The sequence below is a fragment of the Lissotriton vulgaris genome, chromosome 1_1 (genome assembly GCF_964263255.1).
Source record: "Lissotriton vulgaris chromosome 1_1, aLisVul1.2, whole genome shotgun sequence".
NCBI lineage: Eukaryota > Metazoa > Chordata > Amphibia > Caudata > Salamandridae > Lissotriton > Lissotriton vulgaris.
The window spans coordinates 1,606,959,706-1,606,980,621 of NC_141685.1; the positions used below are offsets into that span (position 1 = coordinate 1,606,959,706).

Sequence of the window (20,916 nt, forward strand, 5' to 3'; positions counted from 1 at the left end):
TACTCAGCGGCAGAAAACAACTGCTTGCACTGTGCAAGATGCGGTTTGCAATGATTGCACAGTGCAGACAAGCATCCGGCACTGTGCAATCCGTGCGAACAGCATTTTGTACAGTGCACTATGCAGTTCGCGTAGCTTGAGTAGTGCGACATGCACTTTGCGTAGCTCTACTACGCAAACCGCCCAGGGTTAGTTCTGAGGAGTATATCTGAGAAGGGCAGCTCAAATGCCAAGTTGGGGACCAATGTGAGTTTATGTGTACTTTGATGGGTCCAAGTATGTATAGTCGTTAGTGCCTGATTAAAGTGGCAAGTGAACAATTGAATGCATCGACAAAAGTGAGCATAGACTATATGGCTATGTTATTAAAAGCTGTATCCAAAGCCAGTATGAAAACTGGACCAAAGGTCAAGAAGGAAGTGTGGAAGTGACCAACACTGTCTGCGCGTCGAGAAGACTTCAAATTATGCATCTAGACATTCCCAATCCCCTTACAGTGTGACATTATCTATTGTGACAATTGCATTTCTGTAAAGGGAGCACACACGGATGTATGAATTAGGCCTCAAGCAGATGATTTCAACCTTTTACTGGTTCCGATGATGACCCATACGTTCATATGGATGGGTCGAAAAATTGACATGTTACAAGTAGCCACAAGCTTATCAGCTGTTTTGGACTGATGTAAAATATTACCAATTGATCCCGTTTGCGCAAGTTGTAACTGCCACTTGTATATCTTTGGCATATGGTGCTGATTGTTTGCTTTAATAATATATATTATGTTACTCGTAGTTTTGCACTTTATTCACTTATTACATAGCTTTGTTAAATATAAGGATTATTGTTGCCATTTTAGGCATCTTTTGAAATGCATTCATTGACAGTCATGTTTTGCAATATCTATGGTAAGCCTTAATGAATTTGTCTCTGTTTTTGAGAGGAATCATTGTTTTTGCAGTATTGGGTGAAAAATGGGGAGCAGGGTCTAATACTGATCCAGAAAACATGATTTATTTTCTACCTGGGTTATGGCTAGACCTCTGTGCATTATTACTAGTTTCATGTAATCCAGAGAAATGGAAATAATAGGCACAGTATTTACCAGATCAAACATAATATCCACTTTCTCTGGTCCTTTTGTTTCTCTTGTGGAGCCAATTCCAGGCGGCAACATGGCTGACGTTACTGTATACAAGAAAGAAAAAATAAAGAAATGATGATGAGATGGATGGAGTGGACAGCGGGACAAAACATCCATCTAATAAATGATTTCTGCATAAGGAAACGGATAATGAGCAACATTCCAAATTCTCAACAGATGCAGCACAGCACTAAACCTTAAATGCTAAGACAGAAGAAAACTCCAGCAATCTGGCCACTCCATTGCCTTACAATTGCACACACCTCTCCAGCAGAGTGCCGGTTGCAAATAGATCTGGTCAGTGGATACGAAATGTGGTACACTATATGAAGAGGGATCTTTGAGGCCCTTTCTATTGAAGTGGAATAGGACATCTGTTCCCCCCTTCCACCAGGGATGTAGCTTCCATTGGTGAAGCAGGTGTAGCGGCACCAGGGTCCAGAGACCTGAGGGGGCCATTTAGCGTGTATTAGTGTTGTAGTTTATATTACCAACGGCCACCAGAGGGGGCCATGTCCCTAGATGCAGTAGGGTCCATCACACAGTGACTAGCTACTGTTTCCTGACACACATTGGCACCATCTGCCACTGCACCGTCCAAATAGGCGCTGGAAGTAGCGGTGGGGTGCCTCTGCTGCTGTACCCCAAGAATAATGATACTGGAGTTCAGATGGTAAACAAACAATACAGATGCCATTAAACTTTGTTTTTATATTGACACATTTGCTGTGGATTCGAAGACAGATCAAAGCTGGCTATCTTTACCTACAAAGTTATAACATTTTGAAAAGTGAACTATCTGACGGTCTTGCTGGGGTACAGGGAGTTGGAAAGGAAAGGCTGTGGTGTGTTGGTTACTTTCTAACAACAACATTCAAATACCTCTATTGAGCTGTATAAATATTTCATCAAAGTAAATCAGCAGTTAGCACAAATGAAGCACAAGTCTTTTATAATTCTGATGGGTATCAATAAAAGGTTTGCATAGAATCAATAGAAATCATTAAACTTTACATTCTTTGTAACATAACTATTTGCCGAAACCTGATGTTACTCCATTATCATTTGTGAGCTAACATTTTAACTGTAAAACTGCTTGCCAGTGCACATTTTGTGGCCATTTTAATGGAAAATGTGCTCCCTGTAAGTACAAGTGTGCTCCCACACAATGCTCTAATAATATATTTGCGACAGTGTGCTCCAAAATGCACCACCGGCAACACACCACACTTTTCCCACTCCTGCTGAGCGGGCATGGCTTGTTAGTTATAATTATTCTTAGTGTGATGCTTGGATTTGTTCACAACCACCCTGAAAATTGTTCCACCACCACTGGCCCTCCACAAACTGACCCGCACACACTGCCCCAAGGAGTGAGCTAAATGGTGGTCTGTGTTTATGAGGTATGTGCGCATCCGGCAGCCTGTGCACGAGGCCGAAGGGTAGAACGAGTGAACATATTTGCATGGGACATGCCTCCATGCAAATTGTTTCTCGCCTTCCAGTCAGACTTACGTAGAGTTTTTTGCCAGAAAAGTAGACTCGCTGGAGCACGGCCCAGGTCATCTCCTTTGAGCCTTACTGTAGGCCAGGTAGCATACGCTGCCCGATTGTGTAATCACACCCTAAGCTCCCAATGTCCAATTCTCAGTATATTCATGGCTTTTTAGAAACTGGAAATTCTGCATAGTTTAATGTTTCCTAAATTATTTACTTTTCATTAAAATAATAATTGAAATATATTTAAGATTTTGAAATCGCTTGGTTTCCAGTAATTTAAAAATGCAAAAAGTAAACAATAAAACTGCTTCACTTCTATTTTGCTGTTTCATTACATTAGCAATAGAATGCACACACACACATTTCCGTTAATGAGGAAATGAAGAAACATCAGGTAGTCCACTTGCCAGTAATGACAGGCTCACCCACACCTGCAATGAGAAAGGTACTACAAGTAAGGCAGCATGCCCAACCAAGCCCGCCACAGCTGAGCACAATAAAAGGGATTCGTAGTAACACCCACGCTAGAACAACAAACGAAACATCACTATATCTTAAACAAAATATCAAGCAGACAGGCAGCAGTTTTCTCGTTGCAGAAGTTCTCTCCAGCACCTAATCAGTTAGCTATGAGAGGAATTGTAAATCCCATGAGTTTCAGTTCACATTTGATAATGCTCTATTACTTACCGGTAATCTTCATTACTCCGGGTCCCGTTGTCCTCGTCCCATTCATGTACAAAGTGGAGATGGCCATCTCCCGACAGAAAAAAACAAGAGGAATGCTGGGGCACTAATACTGCCCCTCCCCCCGGGAGTACATAAGCAGTACTTACCCAGCAGCCCTCCTGTACTAACAAGCCCAGACAGGAAGGCCGGCCGCCCAGGAGGGAGGGAGGGGCGCATGAATGGGACGAGGACAACGGGACCCGGAGTAATGAAGATTACCGGTAAGTAATAGAGCATTACCCCCAGGTCCCTTATGTCCTCGTCCCATTCATGTACGAAGTGGAGAAATACCAAAGCAGAAATCCGGCCTTCCGCACGCACAAGCACACCCAGGAAACCACAACAACGCAGCAACCCAAGGGCGCACCGAGAAGGAGGAAAGGAAGACCGCAGAGAAAAAACCGGACCGCAACCCGGCACAGGACAGCAGGGAAGCACCGGAGACAAAGAAAAAAGGCCAGGGCTCCAAAAAGGAGGCCGCCAACCCGAGAAACCGGAAACCGGGACCGGGACCAGGACACAAAGGACCCGCCAAAACAAACCACCGGAGAAGGCCGTCAAGCCCGGAACCAGCAGAAAGGCCCACAGGACCCAGCAGATTCACAAGGAAAACCTAGACAACACGGAAGGAAGCCAAAGAAAAGAACGGTCAACAGAGCGCAGGAACAAGCACCAAGACCAAAAAGGAAGGAGAAAGCACAGGCCAGAAAACCGGCCAAACTCCCAAAACCAAAGGACACGACCCCTAGACACTGGAGGCAGAAACCCGGCCGAGGAGGCCCAGGAAGCAACAAGAACCCAGGAGCCGGACAGGATCGAGGACCCGACCCGAAGGACAGGGACGGGGGATGAAACCCCAGAACCCAGCTCAAAGCCCACCAAGCAAGGAGAGGCAAAAAAGACCGGAACACAACCAAGAAACCAGGAAGGGCACAGAGACAACGACCACAACCCCAGAAAACCCCCAACCCCAAAGGGAGGGGACACAAGGCAGAAGGGGAACACAGAGCAACCGGAAAACCCCAGCAGCTGCACAACGAGCCGAGAGGGCAGCACAAAAAGAAGGCGCCCAGGAACCACACACCCAGGCCAGATAAGCAGCAAGGGCAGGAGCAGCGGAAAAAGAAAAGCCCAGGAAACAACGCCAACAGAACCAGGAAGCCAGGACCAGAGCCAAGCAACCCGACCACACAGGCGGAATGACAGGCCCAAGCAAACCCCAGAAGGGGCCCACACAGCGCCCAAACAAAAACCAAGGGAAGGTGGAAAGGAAACCTCCAGCACAAAATCGCCAGACCGCACAGAAGGCCAAAGCGGAAGCAGAAGGAGAAAAGCAGAGGACCAACCAGCAGGAAACCAAAGACAACCCGCAGCCAGGAGGGACGGACCCGCACAGGCCAAAGTACCACAGAACCGCACCCCAACCAGAGAGGGAGGGGGGCGGGGCACCCAAACTGACCAGGACCAGAACCCAGGGAAGCAAGGGAGGAAGAAGCGAGCCAGAACCCAAGAACCAAGCAAGGAACCGGAGACGACCGGCAACAAACCTCCACAGCAGGCCGAAGGACAACACAGCCGGAAAGCAGGAGGCAGAGCCCAAGGCAACACAGCAAGAGCCAGAGCCACAGAACCCCACACGGGCTCACAACACTGGGGAAAACAAGCCCGGGAAGAAAACCAACAGCCGGAGGAGGCCCACAAGGAAACACCAGGAAGCGGCCCCAAAGGCAGAAAACCTCACTAGGACCCAAAGAGAGACCAGCAAGGAAGCAGAGCCCAAAAGGGAGCCCAACAAACAGGAGCGCCGAGCCCCAGCTGAAAACATCAGACAGGCACCCCCCAAGGGGACCAGGCGAGACCAAGCGAGACCAGAACAACTCAGCGAGTTGACAGCATCCAGCAGCCCCAGGAGGCCAGGCAGGCACCAACCCGGCCCGACCAAACACAAACACCGCGCAGACAGCGGAGCACGGGGACAACACACCAACCCGGAGAACAGGAGGCACGACAGGAAACGGCAGCAGCCAGGAGGCCCCAGCCAGGAACAAACCAGGCAGGCAACACGGGAGAAACAGGAGGGGCGGACAGGAAACCCAAGAAGCAAGCCAAAGGCAAGCACATGGGGAGCCAGTGCACAAGCAGCCCGGCCAAGCACACAGAAACGGCCCCTGGACAACACCAGAAGCCACAGGCCGGAGCAAAGGGAGGCCACAGGAAGACCCAGGCAGGCACCCAACCAAGCACCCGGCAGGGAACTGACTAGAACAAGCGCAGGCAGGGAGGAACAGAACCCCAGGGGACAGAGCACCCAAAGAGCCCCTGGCACGGCGCAGGCAAGCATCAATAGGAACTAGGCGCAGCCCAGGGGACGGGAGGAACAGGGCCAGGAACCAGGAGCCCCAGATGCCCACCATCCATACAGAAGCCAGCAAGGGAAAAACCGACACCCAAGCGGAACAGAGGCCACAAGAGCCAGACCGCAGCGGAGGCAAGGACACTGAGGGAGAACATCACGGCAGGGGAGCCCACAGGCCCCCCCCAACCCATGCAGCGGGCCAAGGAGCAGAAACACCGACCCACCAGCAGGCGGGGCAGGGAGCCCGAAGCGGATGGGGAACATACCGCACCCCCAACAAGCCGACGCCGAAGAAGAGAGAAGCCACACCGAAAGAGCAGCAGAGGGCAAGGGGCAAGTCAGCAGGCAGGAAAACCCCAACACAGGGAATCCCAGGAGCAAGCAAAGGCAGAGCCAGCGAAAAGGAAACAGCCACCACAGAGGCGACCGGAACCCATGCCAACCCGAGGCAGCCCACAAACAGAAAGAGCAAACGCCCATAGAGCCACCCAGAGCAGGGGCACCCCCGAAGAAGAGAACCAGAGGGAGAAGACCCCCGGAACGCCCACGACCGGAGAACAGCAAGACCCGGGGCGGGCCGGAGGCAAGGCCAAAGGCCAGGAACATCTGACAAGACACACTCCAGAAGGCAGGCCAGGCAACACCCCAGGACCGTCAGCAGCCGGACAGCAGGACAGCAGGACAGCAGCGGCCGGACTCGAACACACGGGCCACGAGTTCCATCAGGCGCAGGCCAACGCCAAGCAGCACCTAGAAGAAGAAAAGGGGGGGTGAAAAACAGCCAGAGCGGGGGCCACCAACCCAAAAAGGCCCCCACCGTAGAGCGACCATAACAGACACCCACGCAGCAAAGGAACAAGACACCCCAGCGCCCCTAAGCCACATAAGTACACCAGAAAACGGAAGGCAACCCAGGGACACAAAACCCCAGAATAACCCCCCCCCAGGCCAAGCACAGAAAGCATAGGCCACCGGAGAACCGGCAGGGGGAAGCGCCAAACAGCATGAAGGACACGCCAGGCCAAGGCCGAGGCACTGCACCCAGGACAACCAACAGGGTGAACAGAGAAAAAAGAACACGCACAAACCCCCATAGCCACAACACATGTCAAAACACGAGGAATGGCAGGACTTAAGCGAGACACCTAGAACCACCAAAGCTGCAGACAACTCGAAATCCCAGAGACTGGAACAGCGTAAACCCACTCACCACTCAACACAAAGAGCGGATCCCAGACGGCCAGTGACAGCAAAGGCAAGGCGGGGTAAAGCGCAGCAGTAAACGCCAGTGAGAGAGCCATTACCCAGGAAGAAAGGCGTCAACACCGAGCTGCAGTGGAACAGAGGGCAGGAGATGGGAACTGTGAACGCCCATCAAGGCATCCGCACAGAATGCAGGAAACATATACCCACAACCACCACAGAGAACACACGAGGCGCAGCCAGCAGATCCGAACACCTCCACAGAGCAGAGATCAAAAAAGCCACAGCATCACACACATGCACATAAACCTCCATCCGGGCGGCAGCAAAAATGAAGGAAGGGATAGCAGCAGCCTCGAAGACACCAGGGTCAGCAACCACCACAGAGCACTCCAGCAACTTAATTAGCATGAATGTAAATGAAAACACGCACGCAACAGAAGGCTCAAGTCTTCACACCAGTAGGTGAACCACAGACAAGGAAGAAAGCGCCCACAGCATGCACAACAAACATCATGCAATGAAAAACTGCAGGACGGATACTAGAGGCAAAAAATCGATGAAGCATGACAACTGTTATGGCTGTCTTTTTGCCAGCTCTCTGGAGAAGGAGAATGATGGAGAGTGACTCCAGCCTATCACCCTCATAGCATAGGGATTAGGCCGATAGATAGGGACCCTGTCTTACAGATATAAGGGCATTTTCGTGCCATTTCCCTTAGAGTAAGGCTTATGAAATTAAGTGAGGGGTTAGATATATAAGTATTAGTCATGATTTACTCATTTGCTAACATGCCGATCTGTTTCTCATGGAGCTATGTATATTATGGGCTCCGTAGGCCTTAAGCGAGACAGACTCCATTTTGCTTTCTGCCTGGTAGCTCGAGAAGGCTTTCTAGGTTAAGAGTGATGTTTTAGTTTCAAGCTGTTGTTCGCTTGGAGAGAACCGGTTCAGGCTGACCCTTATCGAAGGAATGTATTTTTCTCCACTCCGAAGACACAACTTCAGGCCGGCCGGCTGGGAAAGTGTCCTTGGTACGGGGAGGTACAAGAATTTGGTGGGCGGCAGGTTACTGGCCGTGAATTTCCATGAAGGAACGGGCTTTGATATTAGCGAAGGTGTTAGTCTTTCAGTCAGTTAGTCCGTAGGCGGCATCTAGCCGTTAGCATCTCTACCATTATTCATTTTCATGGTGGACAAGTCGCCATCTTTGAAGTCGGAGAAAGATTTAAGACCGAAACTCTCTGAAAATAGACTGAACGAGAAGTGGCGCGGAGCGCACTAATGCAGAGAGAGAGAGACGGTAGCTAATTAACAGCAAGGTTCCGAGGTCCTGAGGGAGAGCAGACGAGTTTGAGCCTAGCGGTGCAGACGTGTACTTGTGACGGCTGAGGGTGACTGCAAGGCGAGCCAGGACCCAGAGACGAGACAGGAGCCTAGATGACTGCCGAGTCCCGATTTCCCATTAACCAGGTGAAGTCCGACCGATTCTTATAGTGCGTGCACTCTAATCTTTATCTTTTATTCCCTTTGCAAATGTAATGCTGCATAGTAATGTGATTTATGTTTATTGTCAATAAATACCCTAATTCATATAGAATTATCGTGTACCTGGTGCTTGTGTTCGATCTTGGTAAATGGCACTCCTAGTTGAGCATTGTTTAGACGAACGGATGAGAAATCCCGATCAGGCGAATGGTAGCCAAATAAAGAGGGAGTGAGTGGACCTTTGATGTTATGAGCACGGAGTACATTATACAATCTGAATCCATATCCAAAGTTATTATTTTAGTTTTATCCTAAGTAGACTGTTGAGATATCATCCCAATAATGTTTCATAGGAATGTGGTCGTCGTTGATATGCGGCGTTAATGAGAGCGGCGGGAGGGACACCGCCGTGTAAAGCCACCGGATTGTGGTATAAGACTAAATGAGAGCGTCAGGGGGGATACTGACGTTTATGTTTCGCAGGATCGCGAACGCTTTGGAAAAGGGAGCATTGGGTTCTGCAGGCCCGTGTGTAGACACGCCGGATTGTGTGTCAGATCTGCCCTGGGGTAGAACGGTCTGGGTCAGAGTGACCGCGAGACCAACCGATGTGAATAAGACATTGTAGAAAATCCATATATGTATATTGTTATTCCCCATTCTTAGGTGCAACCTGTATATTTATCTGTATAGCTACTTATTGTGGATACGATCTAAGAAGGGAAGGTGAGTACGTTTTGGCTGGGTCACAGGGGCCCCTGGGGGCTGATCCCATCTAAACAGAAAATCCAGCCATTACAACAACACATCATCAAAAGGCTCCAGGAGTTTAAACGCTCCAAGCGCGCAAGGCAGGAAACGAAGGAACCCGAAAACGGGACTTTCCCGGAGCGGGGGCCAACCCCAGGAACAAGGCCCCCACACCACCGTTCGCCCAGAATCCAGCAGGAGCCCATCCAGCGAGGCACGGCTCCCCGGCCGGGCTCGGGAAGCCGAGCCTGTGACCCAGAAGCCATTGGGAACTCCAGCACCAGCCACAAAGGGCTGGGAAGTGCAAGCAGCACACAGCAAGCCGGGAACTTTGTCATTCTTCCAACGCCGGCACCAAACAGAAACTGACTCCCAGCAAGCCTGGCAGGCCAGGAGGCAGTCCAGGGAACACCGCGCCCATACAGCCAGGCAGCTGGGCGGGGGGAGAAGAGAAGCACCGCCACTCCAGTCCAGCAGGAGCAGCACCAGCACACCATCCATTCTGTCGACAGACAGAAAAAAAGAAGAGGAGGGCTGCTAGGTAAGTACTGCTTATGTACTCCCGGGGGGAGGGGCAGTATTAGTGCCCCAGCATTCCTCTTGTTTTTTTCTGTCGGGAAATGGGCATCTCCACTTTGTACATGAATGGGACGAGGACATAAGGGACCTGGGGGTAATGCACCAGGATTGGTTTGGATTGTTAGCTCTCCACAGGGTACTTTTTACTAACTTAACCACCATATTGGATGGTACATTTAACAAGCAAAGCATGTTTAGGTTACAGAATCTAATATTTCAAAACATTGGGATGATGGAAAGTTTGGATAGTATCCAAAGCAGTAGCAGCTGCTGAGAGGGAAAAGTGCTGAGGCGGCACGAGGGACAAAAAATATCAAATTAAAACGTACCTGCAGCCTGCCGCCCGCTGCCTTGCTGCCTCTTGATGATGCACACACAGGCTCCCAGACTCACCTGCGCCAATCCAAACGCTGCTCTCATGTTGGGATTGCCCAGCATGAGAGAAGCGCCGATCTGGAATTCTCACAGTATCAAAGATGAAAGACTCTTGCCCACTTGTTGAGAGTGGCTATTGTTGGCAGACTCTTATACCAATAATATTGCCTTTAACCTTTCTACTTCACTAACCTGGAAACCAATAGCCTTTCAAAGCAGAGTACAAAACTTTGTGTAGTTCATTTTCAAATTGACTTGGAATATGAGCTGGAGAAACCTGGACAACAAGACAAATCTACTCCCAAGAAGGCCTAGCTTTGCACAACATTGAGAAATAAGAGAGATGACCGCTGGATGCATTTTCAATTTTTTGGGCACACTATGTTTGACTGTACCCTTATAGCACGCTTCCAAGGGCTGTGCCATTTGGTAAAGGACCTGACCCAGACTTAAAGGCCAATAACAAGGTAGAGGGCCTTTAACAACTGGAAAAGGAAGGGATAAAGGCTATTAGCACATTATACACACTGAGGGTAGAATGTTGTAAATTAAAAAAGTAGTAACAGACTGACAGGAGGGAAACAGCATAAGTAGGCTTGGGTGGCTGAACTGGAGGTTGTAATATGTCAAACGACTTGGGAATACTGCTTTCTCCAGATACAGAGAATATCCATAAAGCACAGGCATGAATTCCACGGCAAGATTACCATGTACTAGCTAAAAAACCCAAGATAGATCCACGTAGACACACTGATGTCCTTGCAGTTGAGCGAACCACACAGGTATCACTTGTATGACTTGGCCCTGGGTACATATATTGAAATACCAGGAAGGGGGTCTTGGACCATATAGCACACATGATCAAACACAGAATTAGTCTGGACCCATAAACTGTGTTGCTTGGTTATGTCAAACTAATCCCAGTAACCTCTAAGAGATTCATGGCCCTATCTTTGTTGCTTGCCAAATGCAGAATAACAATACAATGGCAAGGAGACCCCAGACCCAAGTTAAAAAAAAACGGCTGCCTGATATAGGCGTGTGCAATGAAAGGTAGAAGACTACGTTACCCAACAGCTTCTTACCTCCAGACCCAGAAACATTTGGGGCCCATTTCGCTTTTGTCTGTCGAAAAGAGAGGACCATCTGGATACAAAATGAGTGCAGAACACACAACATAGTCATGAAGTCTTCAAGGGCTGGCACACCTCAGCAACTGCCCCGGTGACTCTGGTTGAAATATGGAATATTGAAACCTATTCTGTGAGAATTCCGCAATATAATAAGATGAAGTTGCTGTGCGGAGCTTCATAAGGTGCTATTATACTGATTATATGCTCTTTAAAAAAAATGCTCTCCCAAGTTATTATAACAATGCCCAGTCTTACACGAAAGGTTGGGAAGTCGCCATTTATATGCTGACACTGAGGTCTCTGTGTCACGAATAAGTGTTTTGACTGAGCTAATGTGATTCGCAAAGTAATTGTTTCAAAGGACGTGAAACAATTAAAATAAATAAAAACAAAAAAAAGGAGAAACAGAAATACAGACATTGGAATGTGGGAACAAAAGCTTACAACAGCCATTTTTATCCCAGAGCTCTTCATTGTCTTTAATGGAGCTCCCAACATTCTAATGTTATAATTCAACTGTATTGATCATAGTCAGGAAGAGTGGCCTTAATTTTCGATCTCTTTCTAGCCTGAGCAGCTGTACTTCTCAGAGATATACACTAATCAGCAGCAGAATACAAAGGTATTACTTTGTAAGGTTATCTGCAAATTTCTACATTAAAATATAGCAGCACAGATGTAAATAAGGTATATGTATGTAAGGTGTGATTTGCTTTAAGGCAATAGAAATGAGAGGACACCATTCTTAAGAATGACCACACCATAAGTCTTCAAAGCGTAGCTTTATTCTCAGTCAATAAACGACACACCGGTGAAAGAGGCAGCGCTCCGGTCACCAGCTCACAATAACAGACAGCTGCAACTGCCCTCAATAACTGTCATCTAAACTGTCAGCTCGTATAGGACAATGCCATCTGACGTCATGCATGCAAATGTAGGGACGGGGGCAAGCAGGGGACAAGCACAAAGGGAAAGATAACCAACGTAACAACCATAATTCTGCATAGAGACTGCTAATGTACTGCACAGTTTCAATAATGAATCGGTCTCCTTGTTATAAACCTGTAACCTTGATGTACTAATACTGTCAGTACCAAAATAGCGTCTGAGAGGTTCATTGCCCAATTTAATCCCCATCCCTCCCATTACCCATAGGGTGTGAGATTCTCCAAGGATTTATTAAACCTACATGTAGGATGGCTTTTTTCTTGACTATAGTGAAGCTCCCAGTATAGGCTCTATGTGAGTGGGAGTTATGCAAAGTGAGTTCCCATGTAAGATTAACATTTCTCATAAGGTAAATCTCCCCTTCTGCAAAAACGCCCTAGGAAGGATATAAGTTAGTATACAAAAGTGGCTTTACCTGTATTGGGTGCATATATCGAAGCTACTGTACACATCGGGCCCCTTAACCATTATATTCATTCCTTTTTGTCTGCCTTACTCCCCACTGATTGGAATTTTAAAGAACAGTGGAAGAGGAGAGTTACTCCATTGTGTTTGGAGGTTGCTAAGGATCTGCATAACAGGGAAGCTATCTGTCGAAGTCAGCTTCCAGACCCTTGTAGTGAGTTTAGGAAACGTTGGGACTCTTTGAAGAACTTCAGGAAGAAGTTCCAGAAGTTTGAAGAAGTTTGGAGCAACTTTGGAAACAGGCTCCATAAGTGGAACGACTCAACATTGCCAGCCAAGCTGGCTATCCCTCAACTATGAGCCGGCCTGCCGTCTAGGTTTGTTCTGCTGTAAAGCTGTAGAGGCCCGACTTCCAAAGTTTGACTGGGAGTAGGCTGAAACCCAAGCCGGTGAACCGTCACCGAATCCAGCCTGGTGAAGAGCATTGAGGTACCCCTCAAGAAAATGCTCCGTAAAAGTTTCTAAGTTTGAACATAGAAAATGTGACTGGGACCAACAGCGACAGCCAAGCCACCCATCTTCAACCTGGAGCCAAAATGAATCCCTGGCTCGTCCCACTGTAAGGCTTTGGAGGTCTGACTTCCATAAGTTTGACTGGGAGCTCATCACAAGGCAAGCTAGTGAACCCTCACTGAATCCGGAATGACTGGAGCTTAGAGGAACTCCGGGAAGAAAAGCTCCAGAAAAGTTTCTAAGTCAGAAGGTAAAAACTTTGACTGAGACCTACTGCAGGGCTCCATTGCGGTCGTCCTGAACCTTTGACTTTGATCCGGTCTAGCACAACCAGATGTCCCAGTAGGCGCTATAGGTTTATGAGTGCTATGTAGTGCTAACTCTCCAGTTCCCTACATCGGATTATTTTTGTTTTAGTGTCAGTTTAAAGATACAAATATTTCCTATTTTTATAAATTGGTGTTGGATTTTTATTGTGAGTTGTGTTTTAATTATTTACTGAATTGGTGTTTTTAAATGCTTTACATAACTGTTTTTGAAGTTAAGCCTGCCTGCTCGCAACTAAGCTACCAAGAGTTGATCATGGTAATAATTTTCTAAGACCTGTACGGATCCTGTATATTGTGTCAGTGGCTATATTGCCTGTGGTAGATATACATTTAGCACTACTAATAACTCACTTTCCAACACCCTCCCTGAGGCTCTGAAGGCCCAGGGTACACCCTCCCCCATGGCCGGCTCACACACTGTCTCAGAGAGCCCTCCATAGGACACAGTGGTTTTCCTGCCTGCAAGAGCACTGGCAGGGAAACAGACGTTTGTTCCCACTTGCCAGAAACTTTGAAAATGCTCCTGCTGGGTGGGAGCAGACTTCTGTTTGGAAATACACATTGCTCCCGCCTGGAAGTAGCAAGCTGAAACAGCTGCTCCCTCTTGACAGAAGTAAAGCTGGATCTCACAGCATGCTGGGAGCTGCTGGGGCCACGGGGGTCGTGGTGCTCCCCCTGTAGCTCCCAATGCAGTGTTTTTTGGGTGCTCAAGTATGCACCAGGACACTCACTAGCAATCCTGGGATGGGGTCCCCAGGGCCAAAGAGGCTTTATGAGGGTGACTGTGTGCCCCCTAAAAAATCGAAAGGCTCTCTGGGATAGGGTACCCAGGGTCCAAAGTGGCTTTGGAAAGGGGGTTGTATGCCTGCTGCACTTAAATAAAAAGAAAAGCCCTAGGTAATGAGGTCCCTGGTACTGTAAAGGCTCGGGAGGGGGAGCTGCGCACCCCCACTTCCCACTGATTGTTATAAAAAGAGTGCCTCAGGTGAGCATCGGATCACCAAAGTGAATAATAAATGAACAGCAGGAGCCTCTTATTTGTTATGTTATTCACTGCTCCATCGAGGAGTGCTCCCATAATGATCTGCAAGGGCTATTTACCTATTTTTTCATTTTTGGTAGTGTCCCTAGAAAGGGCAGGGACATCACCAAAATGCTTCTTTAATGTTGGGGTGGGAGGCCTGAAAGGAGTTCTGCAGCCCCTCCCCAGTAACATTAGAAAAATAAATAAACAGTAAGTCTCGTGGGTCATTGAATCTATGACCCCAGGAGAATTTACAATTTTCTTTAAAGAACTTCCTTGGCTGGAGCTTCTGCTCTTCTGCTGTAAGTGCCACCCTCTAAGGGTTACTTCCAAGGCTGCAGTTTATGTGGCCTGAATATGTATAAAAAAACATGCAAGGTCTCCTTGTTGTTTTTATGATTATATTTTTGGGCTAAAAAATGTTAAAAGACTCAGAAACAGCTTAGTTTAATTAACAAAAAATTTCTGACAATTTACTTTGACATTTTTCACCCACAGACATGTTGAGTATTATAATTTTATTTAACATGTTTAGTAATTAATATTAGGAAACATTACATTGTGTGAATTATTGAAATATGCATTTGATTACATTATTGGTGATTTCTGGAGAAAGGTGATAGATCTGCTTTATATATATATTGACAGGCTCATCCCTTGATAAAGTCAATATATTCACTTTTTATTATTGTGGTGTTGCAGAAGGCCATGCTGCACACAGAGGATTGGGTGCCTTCGGGTGCTGGCAGCCCTCAAGAGGTTAAATGCAGGGCATGGCCCGGCCCTAGTGCCATCCCCCGTAAGGCGGTGCAAAGAATGTATGGCTGTATGTATGGTAATAATATATTACTTTACATTAAAAAACAAACTGAAATTCACTGAAAAAACAAAGGTTAAAGTGATGTTATAGGTAGTTGAAAATGTTGACGACATACAAGCCAAAGAAATTCACCAGTTTTAGTTATCACTGCTATCTATAACTCATGCCGGTAACTATAACTCATGCCCTCAGGATCCACAGTATTTTTTTATCAATAATTTAATTGCAAATATTGCAGTGATATTATCAGCGATGTCATTGAACATGTCATGAGTGATGTGCTATATGGGGTAATTAGCAGTGCATGGCCAGGGCTGTAGTTATAGTTACCTTAACTTAGGACTCAGGTTATAGTTACTGGTGAATAATATAGGCAGTATCCCATTGTGGAGTGAGATGAAGATTAAAACTGTAAATCTGTTCAATGTTGTCAGGCAAATGCAGTAGAGCTGTAGCACTGAGGGAACAACATCACAACATTACAACTAAGAGATAATGTTAAATCTCTACGAGTAGGTAGGGGACAATGCATTCTGGATGATCTGGCACGGCCTCTTCCCCATCATTTTGTGTTCCCATGAAGGATAAGCATGAGAGGAAAAGGAAAGACTCACCGGTCTGAGATTCATTTCTAAGTTCTTCAGCCAGCTGTGCTTGATTCAATTTCTTCAAGACATCAATGGCAACTTCCAGTGCTTTGTTGGGAGTGTAATGCTGAACCATTTTGTCTGCAAGTTTGAAATGGTCAAGGTTTTCTGTTTTCCCTCTTGGAAGCTTGTGGGGATCATCACTTAGTCGTATCTTAAAATGGGCGAAATCTCGTTCTTCCAGATTCTCAAGTGTTCTATGGATAAGATCTCGGATCTCCATTTACAGTTTCTTGATATAGCCACTAATGTGTAGAAGAGAAATACAGTGAGGCAAAAGGTGGATTACATCTTTGCAAGTGAACTTGATTAACAGTCAACAGTAAATTGAAAGCCTAGTTTTCAAGCTTCCTTTTTGCCACTATTGAGGTGGTTCAATGATGAGGATAGAATGTCCATCAATTCCTTCTATGAGGCAGAAACCTATATCTACCTCCCTCTACTCAGCAAGAGAGCTTAGGGGCCGTTTACGATGGTAGGCGGACATCGCTGCTGGAAAAGGGACCGCCCGCCATACGTGTGGTGGTCCCGCAAAACGAATTAGGATGCGCCCGCCACACTAGCGGGCGCATCCTGTATGTTTACATTGTGGCTGGTGGCAGCACCCGCCGCAATGTAATAATACATGTTTCACATTTGCATGTACAACGTGGTACCCCGTGCGGAGCCTGCCACCTTGTACAACGTGGTACCCCCTGAGTGCAGCACCCTACCCCCCACCCCCCTGGGGGCCCGCAAAGGGCCCCCAAAGGCTTTTTCCGCCTATCATTTTGCGGCGGAAACTCCGCCACAAAAGACAGGCATCCTAATTCCCACGGCAGTGTCTGCATGGCACCGCCTTCATGCCCCATTCTACCTGGTCCCGCAAGGCGGGTGGAAAAGGCATGCCTTGCGGGACCACGGTGGACAGTCTTTTCGTCCGCCAAGGTACCTTTCCCCTTCCCACCGCCATCCTAATTTTGCGGTGGAAATTTTAAGGGTGATGGCGGTAAATCCACGATCGCCGGGCCGGCGGTCCCCACAGCCGACCCGGCGGTCAAAGATTTACCACCATCAGAATCGGCCCCATGGTGTGGCATAGTCCTTTACAGGACACCATAATATAAACAATGTATTTCCATTACCCTGGGATTGATTTGTAGGCGAACCAACATAGCATACAATGGATTGTGGCTAAGAAGGGGTAAAGAAGGTCTCATGATGGATACAATTGGGAGCGTGCTATGTAGCTTGCTCTATTGGGCTACAGGTCTTTGTGTAGTTGGTCGCTTTGACCAATCTAAAGGAACAAGGGTAGTTATATAATTCTGAATTTCTGAGAACAGGTATCCATGTCACAACCCTGTACTAGTTAAAATGCCTCTTCAGCTGAATGGTGACAAGGGTCCTTGAAAATGCACAAGAGGATACATACATATTACTCTCACAGTTAATACATATAATAAGACATATCAGCTCCTGGAAGTCAATTTTAATTAAGACGATTACCTAGTTCACAAGTTGACTGCTCCAGATACTCTAAGGCTTCTTTGATGCGGAGTAGCAAATGTTCACAAACACTATCTGATAACTTGGATATTTTTAATGGAGTGAATTGAAAACATAACGTGTAACGTTACTAACAGAGTTTATGCAAAGGTGATAACCTCCTCCAACAACATCAATAACATTGTTCCTGGACCAGTGCTCTTTACACCAATTTTAATAGGAAAACTATTAGCAGTGCTAGCTTTGAAAAAAGATTCCCCTCCTTTCTGTGATACTTTTCAGACAGCTTTTGTATCTTGTGACTATTCATAAGACAATTAGTTGTTCTCTCTCTTAGGGTTGATAATGAACTCAGTGGCCACCCAACTACCGAAGAACTTAACAACTAGATCAGCAAACGATAAAGCTGTTTTGAATTAACATTTCATTCAAATCTTTGGTTGAACGTTTTAGATTTCTGTTTTTTGGAGGAGCACATCTATCTCACCCACCCCACATCTTTATTTATTTACAAAGACTTGGAGTCTTGTTTAATTATAACATACTGTTGTAAATCACCACTTTGAATCAGTCTCCCTTAGCATGTTTTAACCATTAGGGAAAAACTAAAATGTGTTACTTTTTTATTTATAAAGTTATATACTGCATGGTTACTGAAACTATAGATGTACTTTACTGGTAAAAATAAATGCAATATAAGGTCTTAGGGGAAAAAATAACTGCAGGAAGGAGAGTGCAGAAGAGGCACAAATAGGTCGTAGAGAGCGTAAAGGGGATGGAGTTGAATGAAAGAGGTGGAATGAAAATCAGCCAAAGGGGATAGAAAGGCTGAGGCAAGGGAGACGGGTAGTAGGGGAATGGATAATGGAAAGGAGGAGTGGAGAAGAGAAGAGCGGGAGCAGAAATGAAGAGAGGGGAGTCAGGGAGAATGAAGGAAGGTAATTAAGTTAAAGCATGAGCACATTTCTTAAGAGAATACAGATTACAAGAGAGCAATCGTGTGTTGCAAAGGGATTAGCAACTGCTGTGATTACAATACAATAGTAGTTTTGTAGCATTAGGTCAGATCTTTTTGATAAACCCATCAAAAATAGGAAGTGATCGTAAACCAGCCCATCTGCCATCACATGGGCTTATGCCATTGGAAACAATTCCCATTCACTGATTGTCATCAAAACAGAAATGTGATTTTCGCTTTATTTGGTGCTAAGGACTTTCCAAAGCATCTCTGACTGTTATTGTGACCACAATATATAATCAACGTATAACTGCCTAGTTAAATCACTTGTTCAGCTGTACCTAACTGTACTCTGATGTAAATCATTCTGTTATATCTCAATCATAGAGTAAAGACTTTGTACACTTTTCTAGTAACATCGGGCAGGCATAACCAACTATCTTCGCTTGAAGGTACACTTGAAAGTAAATGTGTTCTGATACATTTTCCAGATTTTCTAGAACACAGCACCAGGAAATTGGTTTTCTAGATGGTTTAGGACTAAGGACTTTGTCAATATGCCAACTGAAGGTAGTAAAACCTGTTGGATTGCAAACATATTGCAACCCACTGAGCAATACTTGTGTGAGATGTGTTTCAGATATCAATCAGTTGTTTTATAATATCACAGAGATAATCATCCATATCAAAATTCTCTTTCACATTTGAAAGGCACACTCAAGAACAGTATAGAACAGTGGATGTATTTTAAAGATTGTTTTTCTAAAATCAAAATCTTATTCTAGGGCACACCACATGAATTAAATCAGTAATAAAAATAAACAGAATAGAAGGTGCAATTTTTACTAACAGAAAGTATTTCAACATATTGAGTGCTTGAATTGATATCAATCCCCCCTCTTAGCTTTAGAATATTAAGCTAAACGCAGCACCCAAGGAAGGCCAAATTTGAGTTTTAAAGATAGTTCTCACTCTCATATCTGCTCTGAATGAAGTTATTGTTCAATATAATAGCAGAGTGTGCTATTCTCGTCTCCTGAGGAAAGGCTGGTAAGAACCTGTGAGTGAAGGCTGAATGCTCCACTGGTTAGCCCTAAGCAAAAGATGGTGAAGCAAAACTACTTGGCCTGTCTTGACTCAGTCCTGGTGCGAAGTTTCTCTTTTGCTGTCAATACCCTGTTTCTAACGTATGTAACATTATTTAGCCATTGTTGATTCATTTAAAATAAATAATTAGCAGCAAGATGCCTGATGCCCTTTCACTTACTTTCATTCTGTGAACTTGTGACCTTTGAATAATAAGTGTAACTTTCTTGACAAGCCTGCAATTCGGGAACCCAGTGCCCTGGTGGGATTTGCTGTCCTATGGTCCATCTGCCTGCTCCAACTGCCCACAGCTGCTGACAGGGGCAGGCACCTGACATTGCGCTCATAGTGCTGCCTCTTCCCACCACAGCACCGAGCGGGGGGTGCCTGGGCAAAGCCCGGACCAAGGGAGGGCAAGTCCTGTGCCTGTTAGCGCTAGTGCAGGGCCACCCCTTGGTTTCTCGTTTTGGGACTTTTTCCTCCATTTGCATTGTGGTCATCTCTTCCTCCTTACCAAAGTACTTTTCTTTCTAATACAGTCTCCTTCACTGCTTTTTAGGTCTCGCGCCTAAGGGCATGTATGTCTGCATCATGGCACTGAAGCAATTTGCATAAATTCTTTTTTTTTTTTTTGTTATTTACCATCAACTTGTAGTTGGTGGTAAATAACGAATTCTAACATGGGATAAGCGCTCTTTTAAGTGCTCCCTACATTAGGAATTCAGTAATTTACCGAATCGGTATTTAAGAAATTGGTGATTTATTGATTCCTTAAATTACTGATTGGGTAAATAACTGAGGGCTAGATGTAGGTAATTCTATTTTACCACTTCTAAAATACCGAATTTTACCGATTTGGTATTTAAGAAGTGGTAAAATAGAAGGGGGCACATGTAGGTATTTCTGTAAGATTCGGTATTTACCGATTCGGTAAATACAGAATCGGTATCCCCCATTGATTCCTATGGGGCTTGAAGCCCATAGGAATCAATGGTGAATACCGAATCGGTATTTACCGATTCGGTAATTACTGATTCCTGCAAGGGTGCAGGGGGTGTCACTTTGACACCCTCTAGCACCCCAAATACAGGCATGTGTGCCATGTGGCACACATACATGCCCTAAGGCCATGTCTGTCTGTCACATGGCATAGGTGTGCATGCACACATGTGCATGCACACCTAGATTCGGTATTTTTGGATTGGGTGGTAAAATACCGAATCTGAAAGGCCTGCGGCACTCAAAGATGTGCTACCTACATGTGCTTTTACAGAATCAGTATTTTTACCGAGTCTGTATTTACCGATTCGGTAATTTTACCGAATCTGTAAATACAGATTCGGTAAAATACTGATTCTGTAAAGCATGCTCCTACATTAGAAAACCCTAATACCGGTCGGAAACTGCCGAAATCGGACGTTACCGACCGGTATTAGGGCT

At 46.1% G+C, this 20,916-nt stretch overlaps 1 protein-coding gene across 9 annotated transcripts in view; it reads right to left on the bottom strand.

Moving 5' to 3' along the window:
• LOC147750875 (natterin-3-like) overlaps positions 1-20,916 on the bottom strand; it is a 131,009-nt gene that overhangs the window by 12,949 nt on the left and 97,144 nt on the right. For all 9 annotated transcript variants that reach the window (XM_086918290.1, XM_086918315.1, XM_086918298.1 and 6 more), the window contains 2 exons: positions 15,912-16,189; positions 1,106-1,188 (listed from right to left, as the gene is read on the bottom strand). In XM_086918290.1, the coding sequence (XP_086774416.1) occupies positions 1,106-1,188; positions 15,912-16,167 (339 nt within the window). In that variant the 5' untranslated portion in view covers positions 16,168-16,189. The remainder of the gene's footprint in view (positions 1-1,105; positions 1,189-15,911; positions 16,190-20,916) is intronic.